Genomic DNA, 19,449 nt, shown 5'->3' on the forward strand with positions numbered 1-19,449 from the left:
TAGGTGAGAAGGACTTCCACCCCCAAATTGGTGGCAAAAGGGGAGGAAGTATCTTCATTTAAATTTAATGTTTGCCTCACGTGGTTGCTGATTGGTGCTGAAAACTACAAACTGCATTACAGAGAGTGCAAATTGGTTATGATGTTAGAAGGGCTTCTGGAGCCATGTCAAAACTAAAAAGAGGCTGCAGAGAGCTGCAGACTGCCCACCACAATCTACATGAAACCACAAGGAGACATCATAAAGAGCCTTTGGTTGTTGCTACTGGGGAAGCGAATCATAGCTAACACTAAGCCATGCTTTGTGGAATGTACTAACATGATTATAAAATTCAGACAAGACTTAGTTGCTGTTGAAAACATACTTGGGGATTGGAATTCAGTGTATTCAGCAGTGCATTCTGCTGAAAGAGCAATTCTGCAATCTGAGAGTACTCATGGACCCTCACTGGGTGTTCAAGTGACAGCAGATACAACTGTATCTAGTGTGTCAGTAACAATCCTGAGAAGCAACTACTGAAGAGTGTACATGATACCGGGATCATATTACACCAATATTAAAAGATTTTCATGGGATGCCAGTGGCTTTCCAAACACAATTTTGTGTTGGTTTTAGTCTTAAAGACTTATGAACTACATAGGGCCTGACTACCAGGCTCAGTAAGTATCAGTCTGAGCACCACGGTTGGCAGGAGAGCTCTCTTTGCTAATTCCAGAGACAGATGGGAGAGACTCTTTCCTGCCTTGGTCTCAAGCAGTGGGACAAACTCCTGTTCTGTTTGCACATAGGAAAGGAATCTTTAGCCAGGTTTTCTGAACAGGATATATTACAATTTTAGTTACTGTTTCTCTCTCTCCCTCTCTCTCTCCCTCTCTCCCTCTCTCTCTCTTAGGGCCCTTCCATATGGGATTTGCATTGCTTCCAGATCAATGCCACATTGCAGCATTCATATCCTTCCTTGAACAGCCAAACTGGTTTTCATTTACTTCACTAGCCAAAATCTCAAATTGCAAAACTTCCTTTTTGTTGAGACCCAGTAAACCGGGGACCTTGGTGATGGGAGACTTTCCTATTCATGGGAATTCCTGCCAACAGCCACCTTGCAGCTCCCTTTATACAATGCCTCCAGAGTGCCCTGTTGACTCTGTGCTCAGACAGGTTTCTTTTCTTTGCCACAAATGAATATGTGGCAAAGGATTGGAGGTGCTGGCTGGAAGCAGCATAAGTCTGCTGTGGCTGTTTTCACAATGGCTGTTGTGAATATAATCACTGGCTGTCCCAGATTGGTTCTGAGTGTTTGGGGAGCCTTGTTGAAATGCCCTGTTTAGCCCCTTAAGTGGCCTAAGTGAGGCAGAAACTGAAACAAATAAATAACTGCATTTTCATTTATATCTGAGAGCAACTAGGAACCTTGCAGTATAGACATTTGCAACTGTTTCAAGATCTAACTCAAAAGATGCATTGTAAAATACAAATAATTTAGCCTACTAGAATCAACAATTAAGCAACACCAGGGTTTTGCTATTTATAATAAAACTAAATTGGTGGTTTTTCTCTTATAAATTAAATCAAGGAAAAGTCATTTTCTATTGTTTAAAATGATGTCAAATGATGTAATTCCCTCAGATATATTACTGGCTGTTATTATTTCCATATTTAATATGTAGCGTAAGTAACACAGGGGAAAGCAAACTTTTTGAACTGGTGATGTGCCCATTTGGAATGGCTGCTGTCGATGTTATAAAGGAGCTATTCCCAAATTGCCTACCTTGACTGACATGGCCTGTCTTAGAACACCCACTCAACAGACAACAGACTTCCTCTGGATGTTCTCTGTCACCTCTACCACCCCGTTCTATACATTTGTCTTTTTTTCTGAGTCAGAAAAAAGCACTGGGCTGCAGTTACTCAGCATTTTTATTTTTAAAATAATGCCTATAAATGATGCTAGAGACCTGAGCTTTGAATTGCAGCTCTGCCAGTTTCCCACTTTTTATTTTTAATTAACATAAACCCTAAGGTGAGTGAGAAAATCTGATAGATATCAATGGATAAGTCCATGGGAGCAAGAGTGCCCATTGACAGCATGTTGAGCAAAGGAAATTGGTCTGTGGGAGTAGATTTAATGCTATTAGCATTCCCTCATCATTCTCATTATTCCCCTTTCCATTTTGCCCTTTTTCAAACTTTTTTTTTTACATATTATGTAATTTATTGTTATTCCTATTCAGCCCTGCCCTGGGAAAATAAATGGTAGGTGCTTTGGATCTTTCTGCCTAAAAATACAAGACTTAACAAACCTCATGCTGATCCTGAAACAAAAGGGTAGGTGTGCAATCCATGAGGTAGTGAAGGTTTTAATGAAAAATTATCTTATTAAACAAATAAAGCTAAAGGAAAATACAAGGGAAGGCACCAGTCACAAACCAGAATTCCATATAAAATGTAATGTAATCAGCCTAGCTATACTAATTACTATATCCTTGAATATGTTCATGTGATAAGAAATTTGTAAGCATTAAGAAATGTTTTGGATTAGCCACTTCAACATTACATGGAAAGTTTGTCAATGGACAATTTTTAGATTCCCAATCTAAAATTGTACTTAATCAATTTCCAGTTTAAATAATTGACTCACGTAATTAAATATTACAAATATACTTACATGGGTTCTGACTGTACTCAGTTATTTAGATATCTTTGTCCATGCAATCCTTTTTATAATATTCATTTAAGGAATTCTGTTCATAAGGTTTTTCTAGGAATGTGGTGCTTTTGTGTGAAATTCTTACATACATCACACCAATCTTTCCGATAGCCCCCATTCTTGATTATCTAAAATTCAAGTCATGAGCATAGAAAAGAAAGGCTTACACTGAGCTAAAGACTTGTTTATAATGTCCTGATGTTCACTACTTTGCTGCAACTCAGTCTTGGAGAAACTAATACCAGATTAGGGGTTTTTAGCTCTTAATGTATCACAACAATCACCCATAGTCTATCACACATTTTGACAAACTTTGAATAGTAGCAGATGCTTTCCATAGTGGCCAAAGTCCAGAATTTACACATCATATTGGGCATTGGTTTAAAATTTAGTTAGAAATTTGAGTTCAATAATGCAGATAAAAATTGAAAATCTGCCGTCCAATCCCATATCAATTTAAGTCTTATTTAAAAGTATATAATAGATGTCTTCTCACACCTAATGTATTAATCAGAATTACCACATCTCTCCTCAGACCTCAAGGTACTCTGTAATGAAGTGCTCCTGTTTTTATGTGGATGAAATGTCAATGTTTTTTAAAGAAGACCTAGTTAAAGATTAACCCTTAAACTGTTATGGAGGATCTATACACTCTTGTTTTTAAAGGTTATCATGATTTGCTGTGGCCCACACAGTCAAAAGCCTTTGAATAATCAATAAAGCAAAAATAGGTATCTTTTTGGAACTCCATTGGATGTAAGCAATGTGATTTATTCACAGACTATTTAAACCCACTCACAATTAGTTTTCCTTTTGAATGATGTGGAGACAAATGACATGGCCAGAAGAGACTTTGAAAGAATCTCTAGATACTGTGACGCCTACAAATTATCTTACTGACATGTGAGTTTAATGCAATCATTCAGTACTTTTGAGCATTCTTTAGCATTGCCCTTTTTGATATAGGAATATGAATTGATCTTTTCCAGATCCTTGGCCAATGCTATAGTATAAAGCCTGCTTCTAAACAAGTGGCACCTTAACTGCCAACAGCTTGTAAGATGTTTAATAGTTCTGCTGGAATTTCATTAACTACCACAGCTTTATTCTTCGTAATATTTTCTAGCGCTCATTTAACTTCATTTTCCAGAATGTGTAGCTTTAGTTCAGTGATCAAACTTTCATATGTAGTTTTGATATCTTTTGGGTACAGTTCTTCCTATATTCATGCCATATCTTCTTTCTATAGTAGATAGCCTTTTAACATTTCCCTCTTTGCACAGAAGATTCTCTTCCATAATTAACCTAAATAAAATTCTTGTATTCCATATTCATCTGTTAGTCTCAATTTCTTTACTGCCTACTTAGGTATACTCCTTCATCTCTTCTTACTCTTGGGAGCTTAGTATTTAGTTGGGCAAATTTACATATCTCTTGCCTTTTGCTTTCTGTCTTTCTTCAGCTATTTTCAACTTATCAGACAGATGTATCATCATCATCTTCAGCAACATCATTTATTTCAATCATTGATCAACAAAATTTACATTCAATACTAAAATTAAAACCAACCCACTGTGCCAAGAATAACTAAAACTCAAGGTGTTAGCACAAATTTAAAACATAAATACTGTTAAATTTTTATGATTGCAAAATCAAGTATGAATGCAGTGCTATATAAATCTATGTCATCGGTATATTATTATATAAAACTATATATAATTCTCAACATTACTAAACAGCCATAGGCTTCATCTCTAAAGGCGGTGTGAATTTCACACCAGAGTTCTCCAAGCACTCTGTCAAATCTAATGCATTAAGCTCATTTTTTTCACCGAGTAATAATTGGGAATATTGCAAAGGTTGTTGGTCTGATTATTTTATTTAGTTTAAGTTGTAATTTTGCAAGGAGTTTGTGTTCTGAGCTGCAGTCAGCATCCAGTCTTTTTTCCCCCCCCAACCGAATAAAACTTTTCCACTATTATTTTGGGGTTGTATTCAACACTGAATTTGATAATATAGTTAGTATCTATTGACAGTTGATAGTTATTACATTTCTTCTCAATGTTAATTATCAATCTTGACATTTCTACTTTGACAATATCAAGTTTCCCTTGGTTCATGGTTTTGACATTGCACGAATACCCCTACTACAGTATCCAATTTCCCTTTTTCCTCTGGGCACATCAGCAGCCTTTTGGCTTTATATTTCAAATCCTTTGGCTTTAATCCAGCCACATCATAAGCAGCAGTGCTTCTCATACTTGCCCTCCACTCCTCCACAGTAGCCTGTCAGATCTCACCTGACCTGGATGTCTACCCATATTACGTTGACATTGTCCTGGTTGTGAATATTTAGTAGGCTGCCATCAGATACATCTTCAAAATAACGAGAGCAGCACTACGCTGTCACAACAGTAAGCAACAATGGATCATTTTTTTAATGTCTGAACTGAGTTTATACTTCATAGTGTGGTTTGCCTGTTTCTATTGTTTTATCCCAGCATTCCCTTTTGGTGGGCTAGAATACTAAGCAGATAAGTATTAGCAATGCATTCATTGCCACCCGTGTTCAGAGACCAGGCTACCTTGTGCAACATGTTCTATATGCAAAATGCCCTTTTTCTTTAATGTTCTTTACTGGAGTCCCCTCTTTTGGACTCTAGGTGTGCAAGACATGGATACAGCAAGAGCTATACCTCCCCCCCACAAACAGATTTCACATCCCACTGACACTTTTCTATATGTGACATACTGTATCTATACTGGAATGATTGATTTTCCCTATATGTTATGTTCTGTAGTGACAATGGGGACAGAATTATTTTCCATTATAATAAATGGGAGAGAAACTTGCACCAGACTTAAATTTGGTGTAAAGTTGTGTCATTAATAGGGATTTATAGTTGTAGCTATAAAGGGATACAGGATACAGTGCCAGCGTTCTCCACTCCTGAAATGTCCACACCCTGATTTGGCAGCACTGTTCACTAATTTAAAATGTTTGTTCATTGCCAATGTATTTTTGAACACAATTAACTTTTGACAATATAGTGGGGCTAATGCCACACTTTATAGTTCATGCATAGAGGATCTTCAGTATAAGATTACGCCGCACAATCTCTTTAGGTGGTTCTGCAAACCTTAACCCCCACTTAAAGCACAAAGTTGTACGAAATTTGCTGCTTACAAATAACCATTTCCAAGAAAGACTATATCAATTTAATTATGATTGGTGGAGAAAAGAACTTTGCTGTTAGTGGCTTTCCAAGTATTTCTTTTCTAACAATAAATTGAATTTTAGGTGACTGATTTTTTTCATCATACACAGTTTCTCTTGAGTGCCATCCACCTACCATATAAGCATCACCTTGAAAGAAAAGAAACCGATTCCACAACCACTGAATTGATTTATTGGTTAAAAAAAAAACTTTTTAAAGACAGCTATAAATGTGAGATCTCACTTTTAAACCTGCAATTAGTGGGACTGAAATGCATACCACTGCACGTTTAACAGAAGCTACTGATGCTGGAGAACTTTCTATGGCGTAGGTTATCAGATCTGATTTGCAAAATCCAGACGCCACTAGATAGAAGTTAGAGTTTTCTGTATCTCTTCGTTGCCATCTAGTAGCTATGCAGATTTTTGCAGCCCTGATCTGGTAATCCTAAGTCTATTCGTTATGGAAACTTCAGTTAAAATGATTGTTCACATAATTAGTGATGTAGTTAATCTTTGCTTTTTATATTTATAGGGTTTATTTGGGGTGAAATTAAACAAATGTGGGATGGCGGCCTGCAAGATTACATTCATGACTGGTGGAATCTGATGGATTTTGTAATGAACTCACTATACCTGGCAACAATATCACTGAAAATAGTTGCGTTTTCAAAGGTAACAAACCCTAACAAATATTAGTCGCTTGACATTTTCTTTGGATGTATTTTGTTCCATGAATGTATCTTTTTTTTTAATCCATATAAATGCAGGTGGTCCTTGTTTAGAGACCACAGTTGGGACCAGCAACTTGGTCGTTAAGTGAAGCAGTCACTAAATGATACCAGGACTGTGCTTATGATCTTACTTCAGTTTTTCTTTGCTTTACAGACCTGCGAAAGTCATAAATGCAAGGACTGGTTGTAAAGTTACTTTTCCATCACTGTTGTAACTGTGAACTGTCTTTAAACAAGGCAGTTGTTTACATCCACTGTCTAATGCCAAAGCAATGTAGGAAGAGTATTTTAAAATTGAGTGTCATTTTTTGTTTCGTAGAAATCAACTAACTGTATAGTCCCTCTTGCATACAAGTTGGAAAACCCATTTGATGACTCTGTGGGCCATATATGTCATCAATCTCTCCCAGTGATCAGTTTTACATTATTATTACCATTTGTAAGATGTGAAACACCCATCTCACTCCATGTTTTATATTAGACACTCCTTATTCCAGGTGTAAAAAAATGACAGAAACTGAGCCCAAATTATGTGGTGATCCATCTCTATTATCAACCCTCCTTTTCCAGGTCCCCATTGTAAAAAATGAAAATAATTTCCTGTGAAATCTGTCCTCTACTACATCATCATCATGACTCCTTACTCCATATTCCTGCCAAGTCTATCTGAGATTGCTCTTTGACTAGCCTACCTTAGGGAATAAAAGTATGTTTTATGCTAGTTCCACAGCAACTGGGGAGTTTGCTGCTGGTCGCCCATTCCCTGGCAATGTGCGAGTGGCTGGTATGGGGAGACACAGGCTGGCTAGACCCTTACGGACAGTCTGAATCTTCAGCTGAACTTCCTTTGTCTAACAGTCCCAAGCATTTTGCATTTCCTTCTTAGTTCAGTTGTTTTAATACTTTGACTAATTTGGTTCATAGTTCAAATTTCTTCAGTGATGTGCAGTCCTTCTTGAGAAAGAGTTCTCCATTCTCTGCATAGAGAATCTGAACATCCTCCTCTCACAGAGCTGTAAAATAACAGTGGAAAGGAGCTCTAGCCAGCGATCACTTTGTAAAGAATGGCCTTGGGGAGATGTGTTTTCTTTTTGTGCAGTCTTGAATTCATAAAAAATAAAAATGCCATATAACGGGCTGGTACAGTGGAGAAAGACTTGTTAATATTGTCTTATTATTTTGTTTTCAGTACAGTGGGCTGCTTGCAAGACAGAGCTGGGATATGTGGCATCCAACACTGGTTGCAGAGGCCTTATTTGCTATTGCAAATATTTTTAGTTCTTTGCGCCTAATCTCATTATTCACTGCAAATTCTCACTTGGGACCACTGCAGATCTCTCTTGGAAGAATGCTACTGGATATTTTAAAATTTCTGTTCATCTACTGTCTTGTACTGCTAGCTTTTGCAAATGGACTTAACCAGCTATATTTTTATTATGAAACAAATGAACCTGATCGCTGCAAGGGGATACGCTGTGAAAATCAAAATAATGCATTTTCAACGTAAGTTAGACTTAAAAAAAACTTGTTTTATAGCATTTCTAAAATTGCATAATATTTTATCTGTATCCTTTTTTCTTTCTCAGAACTGCAGTGACAGAGAATCTTTATGAGAAGTTAGCATGATACTTTAAAATTTTCAGTCGTAACAATGATTTTGCAGTATTAATAATATAAATTGAAATACATCAAAATGTATGGAGGCTAAAGTTATACAGAGGTTACGGTCCGAATAATTCAGATATTCTGAAATGTTGTTGATGCTTACGAATGAGGCCACTTTTGGATACAACAATCTTACAAAGGAGCAGGAATTACTGTTATGCAAGTGATGTTCGTTCCACTGGTGGGCAATGGAAAGGAAGTGGATTAATTGAATTGGTTCCAGTTCATGGATGTTACAATCATTACATTAATGCCTTAGCGTTAATTTTGGTATGGCCTCAAAAGTTATTGTTAAGGCATTTTTCACAATGATGCTAAAACATGATTTTGAGGTTCTCACATTGTTTCAAAAACTAAAGTTATGCTGACGAGATAGGATTATAAACTAACATTTACAAGTGCTATGTTAAAACTAAAGACTTTATTTTTAATTAATAAATGTTAACAGTGAACTTGATCTATTACCAAGCTTCATATTTTATAATGCTCTAAGTTTATATTTAGATTTCTGCTGCTAAGGCACTTGGGATCTATGCACCACTTCAGAATCAGCTTTGTACTACTGTTTGTATTATCATTGTTTGCATTCAGCAGCTAAGCCAATTTATTTCTGGTTCCACTGGGATGTATTTAGAATCACAAAAAAGACAAGTTTCATCATCCTGTCTTTTTACCATCATAGCCTGCAAAAGGTTTTCAAATTCAAACAGAGCAACAGCATCCTTCCAATCAAAAAGTTTAGCCTCGCAGCAAAACATTTTTGCAAACAACCAAAGAGATACATTTCTTGAAAATGTAGATAGAGAGGGTACTATTCATTCATTTGCACAAGAATGTAAGAGTAGCAAGATCCTTCTGGAGCCCTTCACAATCACATTTCATTTTACCATCCTAAATTGCTGAACAACAAATTTGACCAGTACACTTCTTAACCCTAAGTCAAGATAGATCCTCAGACCACTCTACTTCTTACTTCCTTCCACTAAGAAAATTGCCCATTTACTGGCATTCTTTGCTTTCTAAGTTTTAATCAGTCCATCATAAAAAGACAAGCCTTATTTCATGATCACTAGAGCTCTTGGCCACTTTGACCACTCAAGAGTCTTCGATGAGTGCCATGGTACAGCTCTCATGCAGTATGCTCATACATCAGTTCCAATGGGAAAGTATTTTATTATAAACAAAAAGTTGTTTTTCATTAGAAAAGAAAGATTACCTATTGCTTTTTAATTTACAATATGTGTTTCTACCCTATGCCAACTATTTTCGTAGGTATTTTATCTTTTAAGCTCTATTACATTTTTTATTTATCTTTATTCTAACTTCTATTTAATTATTTTTCCTAACTACCTCACTTCTATTCTTTACTGTCTACACTAACTTCAACTCTTTCTTATCTCTTTCTGTCCTGGCCCCAGTCCTGTATACTACCAACTACTTCTCCTTGGCAAATGTTATTGTTGGGCTAGTCTCTATTATCAGCTGACTCAGCTGGAGCTTGGATTTGATTATTGTGGACTTTGATCATTGTGCCACCAGTGTCACATCTGGTAGTGTTACATCCCTTGACACCACATCTGGCTCTGTGGTGATGGCCCATTGGTGTTTGCTCCTTCAGCTTTGCCTATCTTGGCATCTGGTCCACTCTGGCATCTGGTCCTTTCTTTGGCCCCCTCTGGCTTGACCATTTCTTCCACCTGTTGTTGTGACAGATAGTATTGGTTACTACTGTCAACCCCTGAAGCTACTACTGCTGCAACTGAAGTTCTTCAAGCCTTACAATGCCTCTCCTTCGCTTTATTTTTCTTCTTGGCTTTTCTGCTTCTCTCTCCCAGTCTTGTCTCTTTTTCCTACTGCATTCTGTTGATCTTCCCTTACCTATTGCACTTTTTAGCTGGAGTAGCTACTAGTGTGGCTGGTTTCTGCTTGTATGGCTGGCTGTACATTCTGGATGAGCTCTACAGTCAGTCCAAGGTTCTAGACATATCTTGAATCTCTTCCGCTAAGCCTCTGTATAGTTACACTTATACAGTACTGGCTACTTGGCCCTCCAAAGATAGGAAGACTAACCACTTTCCCCTCCCTTCCTTCCTCTTCTAGCTTGGTCCCCTCTCTAGGGATACATCCAATCATTACTAGCTGTTCTGCTGCCTTGAGACCTTCAGGGAACCTTCTCTACTTATGCCTACATTGGCATCACACACCTGGGTCATTGCCTCTTCTCCCAGGTTTGTCTGGTCTGTTGCAACTGAGTTCCTTGGGAGTTTCCTCGCCAGCTGCCAAGGCTTTTCCTCCCTCCCTCCCTCTGCTGTTCAGCAGTCTTGCATAGCACATGTGCACACATATGCTGACATACTACTCCTTCCTCCTTCCTTCCTTCCTTCCTTGCTTGCTTCCTTTTCCCAACCTTTTCTTTTTTTCCCCTTTAATTCTTCCAATCTTCTCAGTTCCAACAAGCAACTAGACAATAAGTAAACCCCCTGTTGTAAACAGCTGCATCCCTGTAAAATGAATGGCTCCCTTTTCTTCTGGTGAGGCCCTTCTTAAACTTCATTTCACTTTCATCCTCTGAAACAGCACATTTTTTTCCTTTACAGCCATCCTCTCCCAATGAGGAATTTGGTCAATAGCTTTTTGATAGTATGGGGATCTGCAAGAAGTTGAGATTTCCTCAAAAAATATTATATGCATGGTCATGATTACCTTTTGCATGTGACTTCGTGACACAAGTATAGAAGGGGAAGACTGTGCATCACAAAGTTGTGACACATCGTTGGTCACTTACCAAAGCCCTCTCCGTGAATGTTCATAGTTAACAGAATTAGCCCCTTCACCTCTGAACGCTAAAAAGGTGATGGAGCAGAATTTGCCTTTTAAAAATCCATACAAAATCTGTGCTATTTAAAGCCTGGTCCTACATATGCTCAATTATTTTTCTTTGCTTACCATTTTTACCAAATTACCTGGAACTACGTGAGGCTGACTGACTGTACCTATAGTGCCCCTTTATCCCTTTTTATACTTATTTTATTTCTCTTCTGTTTGGAGTAGGAGCAAAGATATTTTTGTTTAGCTAGGATCTCAGATAACAGAGGAGATGTGACACTGATTAGATAAAGGGTTTTGCACTTGTACGTTCTAAATGTTTCAAGTCTGGCAGAAATAATATTTGACCGGCTTCAAATTGATTTGGACTGATGAGTGGAAATGGTATAATATGGAAGTACTCTTTGAAAACTAGGAGCAGTTTTATATAATTTACTTTGTTTTTTACTAACTTTTTGGATTAATCAGTTAGAATCTGGTGAGAAAGACACACTTCATTTCAACAGTAAGACAAAGGAAAGTCATATTCCTGTTGCTTTGTTAAACAAGAATTAGTTTTAAAAAATCCTTACCATTTTATTGCAGATCACTCAAGGATCTACCAATAGTTTGCAGTTTACCTTCTGATCGCCATGAAAACTGATCCTTAAGGGATAACCAAGAGAAATTTAGATTGCAGCCCAAAGGAAAATATAAATGCACCTGAAAGTAAATTGTACTTTTGAAAATCTATTTCCAACATAAACTGGATGGGGTCATGGATCAGGGAAAATGATAGCTAGTTCCAGATTACTTCAAATTTAAATTCCTTCTAATTGAAAATACTGATTGGATGGATACCAAATGGTTTGGAAACAAAAAAGGCTGATCAAAATTAGAAAGTGGTTTCTACATATCTGTACAGTTAAATAAGGGAGATATTTGATCCAGAATTCCCCAAACAGTATCTATCAACTTCCAAATGTTGAATATTCAACTGAAGTTTAAAAACAGGATAGGGAAAGCATGCAGAATATAACACATGATCAGAAATGGGAGAGGGTGGGATTAAGAATGGAGCAGTTGGCACCATTCCAAACCACCACCCAATTGCTTCTCCCCAGGAATGGATTGGGGGGATTTTTCTGGATTTTTTTTCCTCCACAGTTCCTAATAGTTCTGTGAAAAATATTCTAACTACTTGGCAGATAAAGTCACTCAGAGCTGCTCAAAGTTGAACTCCAACTGGTGCCCAGAGCTCAGTTTGGTGGTGTGATCTGGAATGAGTGATCAATGACTCTTGAGGAAGTGGACAGGATACTCCAAACTGTTAGTTCAGCCACCTGTTTACTAGATTCAGGTCTGAAGGCCTGGGAGCTGACCTGTAGTTGGATCCATGCTGTAGTTCGCTTCTTGAGAGAGGGGTGATGTCTTCAGGCTTGAATGATCCCCTCCTCAGGAGACTGTCTTTGGACCAAACAGTTCTGTCTCCAGTCTTCCATTTTTAGAGAATGTTGTAGAGAAGGTGGTTGGACTGCAGTTACAGAGAATCTAGAGGAAGTTATCTAGACCTGTTTTAGTCAGATTTCATGCCAGGATTCAGTACAGAGACAGCATTGGTCTCTCATGTTAGTGACCTTTGGTGGAACTGAGATGGGGGTGGTGCATCCATCCTTATGCTTCTTGATCTTTCAGTGGAGTTTGATACCATCAAACACGGTCTCCTGCTGGACAGGCTTTGGGGGCTGTAAATTGGGGCTACCGTTTTATGGGAGGTCTTCCTTCATGGCCAGTTCCAGTTGGTGTTGACAGGTAAGAAGTTGATCCCTTGGCCCTTCTTTGTGGGTGCCTCAGGGTTCAACACTCTCTTCCCTCCTACTTAACAACTGTGTGAGTTGTCTGCTAGTTCAGTATAATTGCTGTGTTCGGTTGTCTGCCAGTTCAGTATCATCAATATGCTGATGATGCCCAATTACATTTCTCAATGCTGAGTTGGCCAAGTGATGCTGTTGAGGTCTTATCCCAGTGCCTGGAGGCTGTTTGGTCCTGGATGGGGAGAAACCAGTTCCAACTTAATCCTACCGCAACTGAGTGGCTGTGAATTTTAGAGCTCTCCACATCCAGTGATTTTCCATCTTTTATCTTGGATGGAGTTACAGTTCCTCATTAAAGACAAGTCTTCTTGGACTCCCAACTCCTGCTCATAGAGCAGGTGGCAGCTATGGCCAAGAAGGGTTTTGCATAGCTTCATGCACTCACTCATGCCCAACGCAGCTTGTGGCCTGACTACCCCAACACACTGTACATGGGGCTGCTCTTGAAGACCACTCAGATGATTCTACTAGACCAAAATGCAGTGGTTCGGGCTGTGATGTGCATCCCTTGGTATGCCTGTGATGTGCATGCCTTGGTTGCACTGGTTGCTGGTGTGCTTCCAGATGTAATTCAAGGTGCTGCATGTCTATCTCCTGTGTTTTCTGCTCATCCAGTAAAAGTTGGCAGTTGGTGTGCTCTGGCTCCCTTCAGTTAAACAACATCCATCAACATCCAGGAAGTGTGCCTTCTCTCAATGCCTGTCTTCTGGAAGTGTGCCTTCTCTCAATGCCTGTCTTCTGGAAAGAGATCCCTCCACAGATTTATGTGGTTCCCATCCTGACAGCATTCCAGGAAGCCTTGAAAACCTGGCTGTTCTCTCAGGACTTGTAGGGTGGATGTGTCCCTCTTGTTAGACATGTTTTTGTACAGTATATATATTGTATTGCTTGGATGGATACTATCTTATTTTGTTTGTATTGCACATTTTTTAATTGTTGCTTGTTTTAAATTGTGAGCCACCCAGCATCATGTTAAAGTCAAGGCAGTGCCTAACTCTAATGAGAGAGAGAGAGAAAGATCTGACCTATTTTTAAACTCACTTGCTTCTCCTGGCTCACAAAATTTGGTCCTAATCCAACCTGTTTTCTTGCTGACAGATATAAATAGACATACAGAGTCCTGAGCCCCTGTATATAATTCTTTCCAATATTTCATTGTGCAGAAAGAATAAAAAGTAAGAAAAGCCCACAGACTACAATCAGTCCCCAGGGCTCCATTTGCTAGAGCCCAACAGAGTGGATGGGACTGAAAATTTCAGATTTTGTTGTGGTGGGGGAGCTGGGGTGGTTTAAGGGCTTACTAATAATAGTCCTTAAACATTTCAACCCCCAAATCAGGTTGATTTGTTTAATTTTTCCTTGTGCTTTGTAAGGAAGAAACTTGTTGACCAATATTGCTCCTTAAGTCTCTTGTACACCCAATTTTGAAAAAATGGGTACAAATATTTCAGCCCCACCAACTTTGATGACACTATAAATTAGGCAGAGCAGAAAGAAGAAATGGTAGGCTGAAAATAAGCTTTGCTTATATTTACTATAAGAATGTTTAGGAGAAAGGATGAAAGGGACAGACTTTTAGAAACAGTGATATACAATGTTAAAATGTTCTCATTTGGGTCCTCTAGCACTCGATAGATAGATAGATAGATAGATAGATAGATAGATAGATAGATAGATAGATAGATAGATAGAGGTCATTAACCAGCACAAGGAAATTGGAATTTAAAAATCCAAAATATCCAAAACTAAATTGACAATGTCAGGATAATTAGGAAAGGTACATAGCACTCTGGGTAATATAAACTTTAAAATAGCAATATAAAATGCACACATACATTTATCTATCTATGTATACATACATACATGCATATTTGTAAATAAAACAATAAAATTATCCAAAAGGGATTTAAAAATTATAAACTTCTCTTACAGACCCCTGTCAAACCTGGGAAGGGTATAGTATAAAAGCTGGCATGGCATATACACACCAAAGCATAAAAGAAGTTAAAAAGTAGCTGAGCCTGAGCCATTTCTGGCTATCCATACTCAGGCAAGTTCAACTGCTCTTGATTCTTTGCCTGATTTTGCATGTTGTTGTTTATTCGTTCAGTCGCTTCTGACTCTTGGTGACTTCATGGACCAGCCCACGCCAGAGCTTCCTGTCAGTCGTCAACACCCCCAGCTCCCCCAGGGACAAGTCCATCACCTCTAGAATATCATCCATCCACCTTGCCCTTGGTCGGCCCCTCTTTCTTTTGCCCTCCACTCTGCATCAGCATCTTCTCCAGGGTGCATCAGCGTCTTCTCCAGGGTGTCCTGTCTTCTCATTATGTGGCCAAAGTATTTCAGTTTTGCCTTTAATATCATTCCCTCAAGTGAGCAGTCTGCCTTGATTTCCTGGAGGATGGACTGGTTTGATCTTCTTGCAGTCCAAGGCACTCTCAGAATTTTCCTCCAACACCACAGTTCAAAAGGATCGATCTTCCTTCTCTCAGCCTTCCTTATGGTCCAGCTCTCGCAGCCATATGTTACTACGGGGAACACCATTGCTTTAACTATGCGGACCTTTGTTGTCAGTGTGATGTCTCTGCTCTTAACTATTTTATTGAGATTTGTCATTGCTCTTCTCCCAAGGATTAAGCGACTTCTGATTTCCTGACTGCAGTCAGCATCTGCAGTAATCTTCGCATCTAGAAATACAAAGTCTTTCACTGCTTCTACATTTTCTCCCTCTATTTGCCAGTTATCAATCAAGCTGGTTGCCATAATCTTGGTTTTTTTGAGGTTTAGCTGCAAGCCAGCTTTTGCACTTTCTTCTTTCACCTTTGTCATAAGGCTCCTCAGTTCCTCTTCACTTTCAGCCATCAAAGTGGTATCATCTGCATATCTGAGATTGTTAATGTTTCTTCCAGCGATTTTAACTCCAGCCTTGGATTCCTCAAGCCCAGCACATTGCATGATGTGTTCTGCGTACAAGTTGAATAGGTAGGGTGAGAGTATACAGCCCTGCCGTACTCCTTTCCCAATCTGAAACCAGTCTGTTGTTCCGTGGTCTGTTCTTACTGTTGCTACTTGGTCGTTACACAGATTCTTCAGGAGGCATACAAGATGACTTGGTATCCCCATACCACTAAGAGCTTGCCACAATTTGTTATGGTCCACACAGTCAAAGGCTTTAGAATAGTCAATAAAACAGAAATAGATGTTTTTCTGAAACTCCCTGGCTTTTTCCATTATCCAGCGGATATTGGCAGTTTGGTCCCTGGTTCCTCTGCCTTTTCTAAACCCAGCTTGTACATCTGGCAATTCTCGCTCCATGAATTGCTGAAGTCTACCTTGCAGGATCTTGAGCATTACCTCACTGGCATGTGAAATGAGTGCCACTGTTTGATAGTTTGAACATTCTTTAGTGTTTCCCTTTTTTGGTACGGGGATATAAGATTTTTTTCCAATCTGATGGCCATTCTTGTGTTTTCCAAATTTGCTGGCATATAGCATGCATTACCTTGACAGCATCATCTTGCAAGATTTTGAACAGTTCAGCTGGGATGCCGTCGTCTCCTGCTGCCTTGTTATTAGCAATGCTTCTTAAGGCCCATTCAACCTCACTCTTCAGGATGTCTGGCTCTAGCTCACTGACCACACCGCCAAAGCTATCCTCAATATTGTTATCCTTCCTATACAGGTCTTCTGTATATTCTTGCCACTTTTCTTGATCTCTTCTTCTTCTGTTAGGTCCTTGCCATCTTTGTTTTTGATCATACCCATTTTGGCCTGGAATTTACCTCCAATGTTTCTAATTTTCTGGAAGAGGTCTCTTGTCCTTCCTATTCTATTGTCTTCTTCCACTTTCGTGCATTGCGTGTTTAAAAATAATTCCTTATCTCTTCTGGCTAACCTCTGGAATTTTGCATTTAATTGGGCATATCTCCCCCTATCACTGTTGCCTTTTGCTTTCCTTCTTTCTTGGGCTACTTCTAGTGTCTCAGCAGACAGCCATTTTGCCTTCTTGGTTTTCTCTTTCTTTGGGATGTATTTTGTTGCCGCCTCCTGAACAATGTTGCGAACTTCTGTCCAGAGTTCTTCCGGGACCCTATCTACTAAGTCCAGTCCCTTAAATCTATTCTTCACCTCCACTGCATATTCCTTAGGAATATTAGTGAGCTCATATCTAGCTGATCTGTGGGTCTTCCCTAATCTCTTTAGTCTGATCCTAAATTGTGCAATAAGAAGTTCGTGTTCTGAACTACAGTCAGCTCCAGATCTTGTTTTACCGACTGTATAGATGTCCACCACCTTTGGCTGCAAAGGATGTAGTCAATCTGATTTCGGTGTTGTCCATCTGGTGAAGTCCATGTATAAAGCCGTCTCTTAGGTTGTTGGAAGAGAGTGTTTGTTAAGCAGAGTGAATTGTCTTGGCAAAATTCTATCAGCCTATGTCCTGCTTTGTTTTGTTCTCCCAGGCCGTGCTTACCTGTAATTCCAGGTGTCATTTGACTGCCCACCTTAGCATTCCAATCTCCTGTGATTAAAATAACATCTCTTTTAGGCTTGTTGTCCAGTAGGTGCTGCAGATCCTCATAGAACTGCTCTACTTCAGCTTCTTCAGCATCTGTGGTTGGGGCGTATATTTGGATCACTGAGATGTTAGCTGGCTTGCCCTGAATTCGAATTGAGATCATTCTATCGTTTTTTGGGTTGTATCCAAGCACTGCTTTAGCCACTTTACTATTAATTATAAAGTCTACTCCATTTCTTCTGTGGTCCTCTTGTCCACAGTAGTAGATCTGGTGGTCATTTGATGTGAAGTGGCCCATTCCAGTCCATTTCAGTTCACTGACGCCCAAAATGTCTATCTTTAATCTTGACAGCTCACCAATAACCACATCCAATTTGCCCTGGCTCATAGATCTTACATTCCAGGTTCCAATGGTGTGTTGATCCTTAGAACATCGGATTCGCTGTTCACCACTAGCACCGTCGGCTGCTAGCTGTCCTTTCGGCTTTGAGTTAGCTGCGTCATCACGTCTGGGGCTAGTTGAACTCATCCTCTGTTCCTCCGAGTAGCATTTTGACCATCTTCCGAGCTGGGGGTCTCATCTTCCGATGGTATACTGACATATCTCTGGTTGTACTGATCCATTTAGTTTTCACGGCAAGAATACTGGGGTGGGTTGCCATTACCTTCCCCAGGGATCGCGTTTAGTCTGACCTCTCTGTCATGACCTTCCCGTCTTGGGTGGCCCTTCACGGTTTAGCTCATGGCTTCATTGAGGTGCTCAAGCTCCAGCACCACGACAAGGTAACGATCCTTTGCTGCCATACAAAACCTGGCAACCTTCTGTGTTATTTCAGGGTTGATGTCAGAAAGCAGAAATTGCTTACACTGTTGATTTTTGAATCCTGTTTTCTTGGTCAGGAGTGGGGTAATTCAGAAATAAAGAAAACAAATTTTAGACAAGAATGTGGATTAGTTTTGTGGTCAGGGTCCCAGACAAAGATCCTTCACTTTTGATTCTTCTAGCAAGGCATCCTGAAGCAAAGCCATTAAGTGGAGAGAGAAAAAAAGCCAGGTTGAAAATGACTGCAAAGCCAGCATTACTCATATACATCATAGGAAGATTGACTTGAGTGAGACAATTGATGATGATGATGATGATGGTGATGGTGATGGTGATGGTGATAGCTGATGCTAAATGTTGTTTGGAATCATGCTTTAAATACTACTTGTGATATGTTATGGGAGGAAAAACTGCCTCAGCAATACTTACTTAATGGGCCAAAACATGAAAGCTGATATTCTGTCACTAATTTCAACAGAGATAAAAGTAGCGTGGGTATTTTAACTGATATTTTATGATAAATATCAGTCTGCCATTAATATTGGCATCCTGGCAGCCTGTAGTTAGGTAGTAAAACTTGCCTCCTATTTTTTTTAAAGAGCTTTATTAATTTTCAAGATACAATTAAAACACAAAATACAGAATATAGAACAGACAGAATACAAGTCTAAAAAAGGAACAAAAGCAACTAAAACAGTGCAAGAATAGACAGAAAAACATATAAGACAGGTGGCTTCTGATCTTCTCCAACACAGATATAATAATAATAATATTAATATCTTGCTATTAATTAAACATTTAGTAACGTTAGTTCCTTAAAATCAAACCATTTAATCATCAAAACCTGAAATTAAAACTTCATTTTTTTGCGTTGCAAGCAAATAGTCCAAAAGCGGCTTCCAAATAGAAACAAATCCATTTACAGTATTTTCTCTTATCAGTGCTGTCAGTTTAGCCATTTGCGCCAATTCCATTAACTTAATCATCCAATCCTCCATTGAGGGAATTTGTGCATCCTTCCATCTTTGAGATAAAAGAGTCTTGCTGCTGTTATATGTATATATAAGAACAGTTCCATGTTGCTTCTCGAACTGTTGGTCCATCA

At 38.9% G+C, this 19,449-nt stretch overlaps 1 protein-coding gene across 6 annotated transcripts in view; it reads left to right on the forward strand.

The window, feature by feature from the left end:
• TRPC4 (transient receptor potential cation channel subfamily C member 4) overlaps positions 1-19,449 on the forward strand; it is a 113,397-nt gene that overhangs the window by 71,728 nt on the left and 22,220 nt on the right. For 4 of the 6 annotated variants that reach the window (XM_063294538.1, XM_063294537.1, XM_063294542.1 and 1 more), the window contains 2 exons: positions 6,460-6,599; positions 7,848-8,161. In XM_063294538.1, the coding sequence (XP_063150608.1) occupies positions 6,460-6,599; positions 7,848-8,161 (454 nt within the window). Of the gene's footprint in view, positions 1-3,465; positions 3,611-6,303; positions 6,367-6,459; positions 6,600-7,847; positions 8,162-19,449 lie in introns of those variants that run through there. The other 2 variants (XM_063294539.1, XM_063294541.1) reach the window with 2 other exon arrangements.

This window comes from Candoia aspera, chromosome 2 (assembly GCF_035149785.1).
Source record: "Candoia aspera isolate rCanAsp1 chromosome 2, rCanAsp1.hap2, whole genome shotgun sequence".
Classification (NCBI taxonomy): domain Eukaryota; kingdom Metazoa; phylum Chordata; class Lepidosauria; order Squamata; family Boidae; genus Candoia; species Candoia aspera.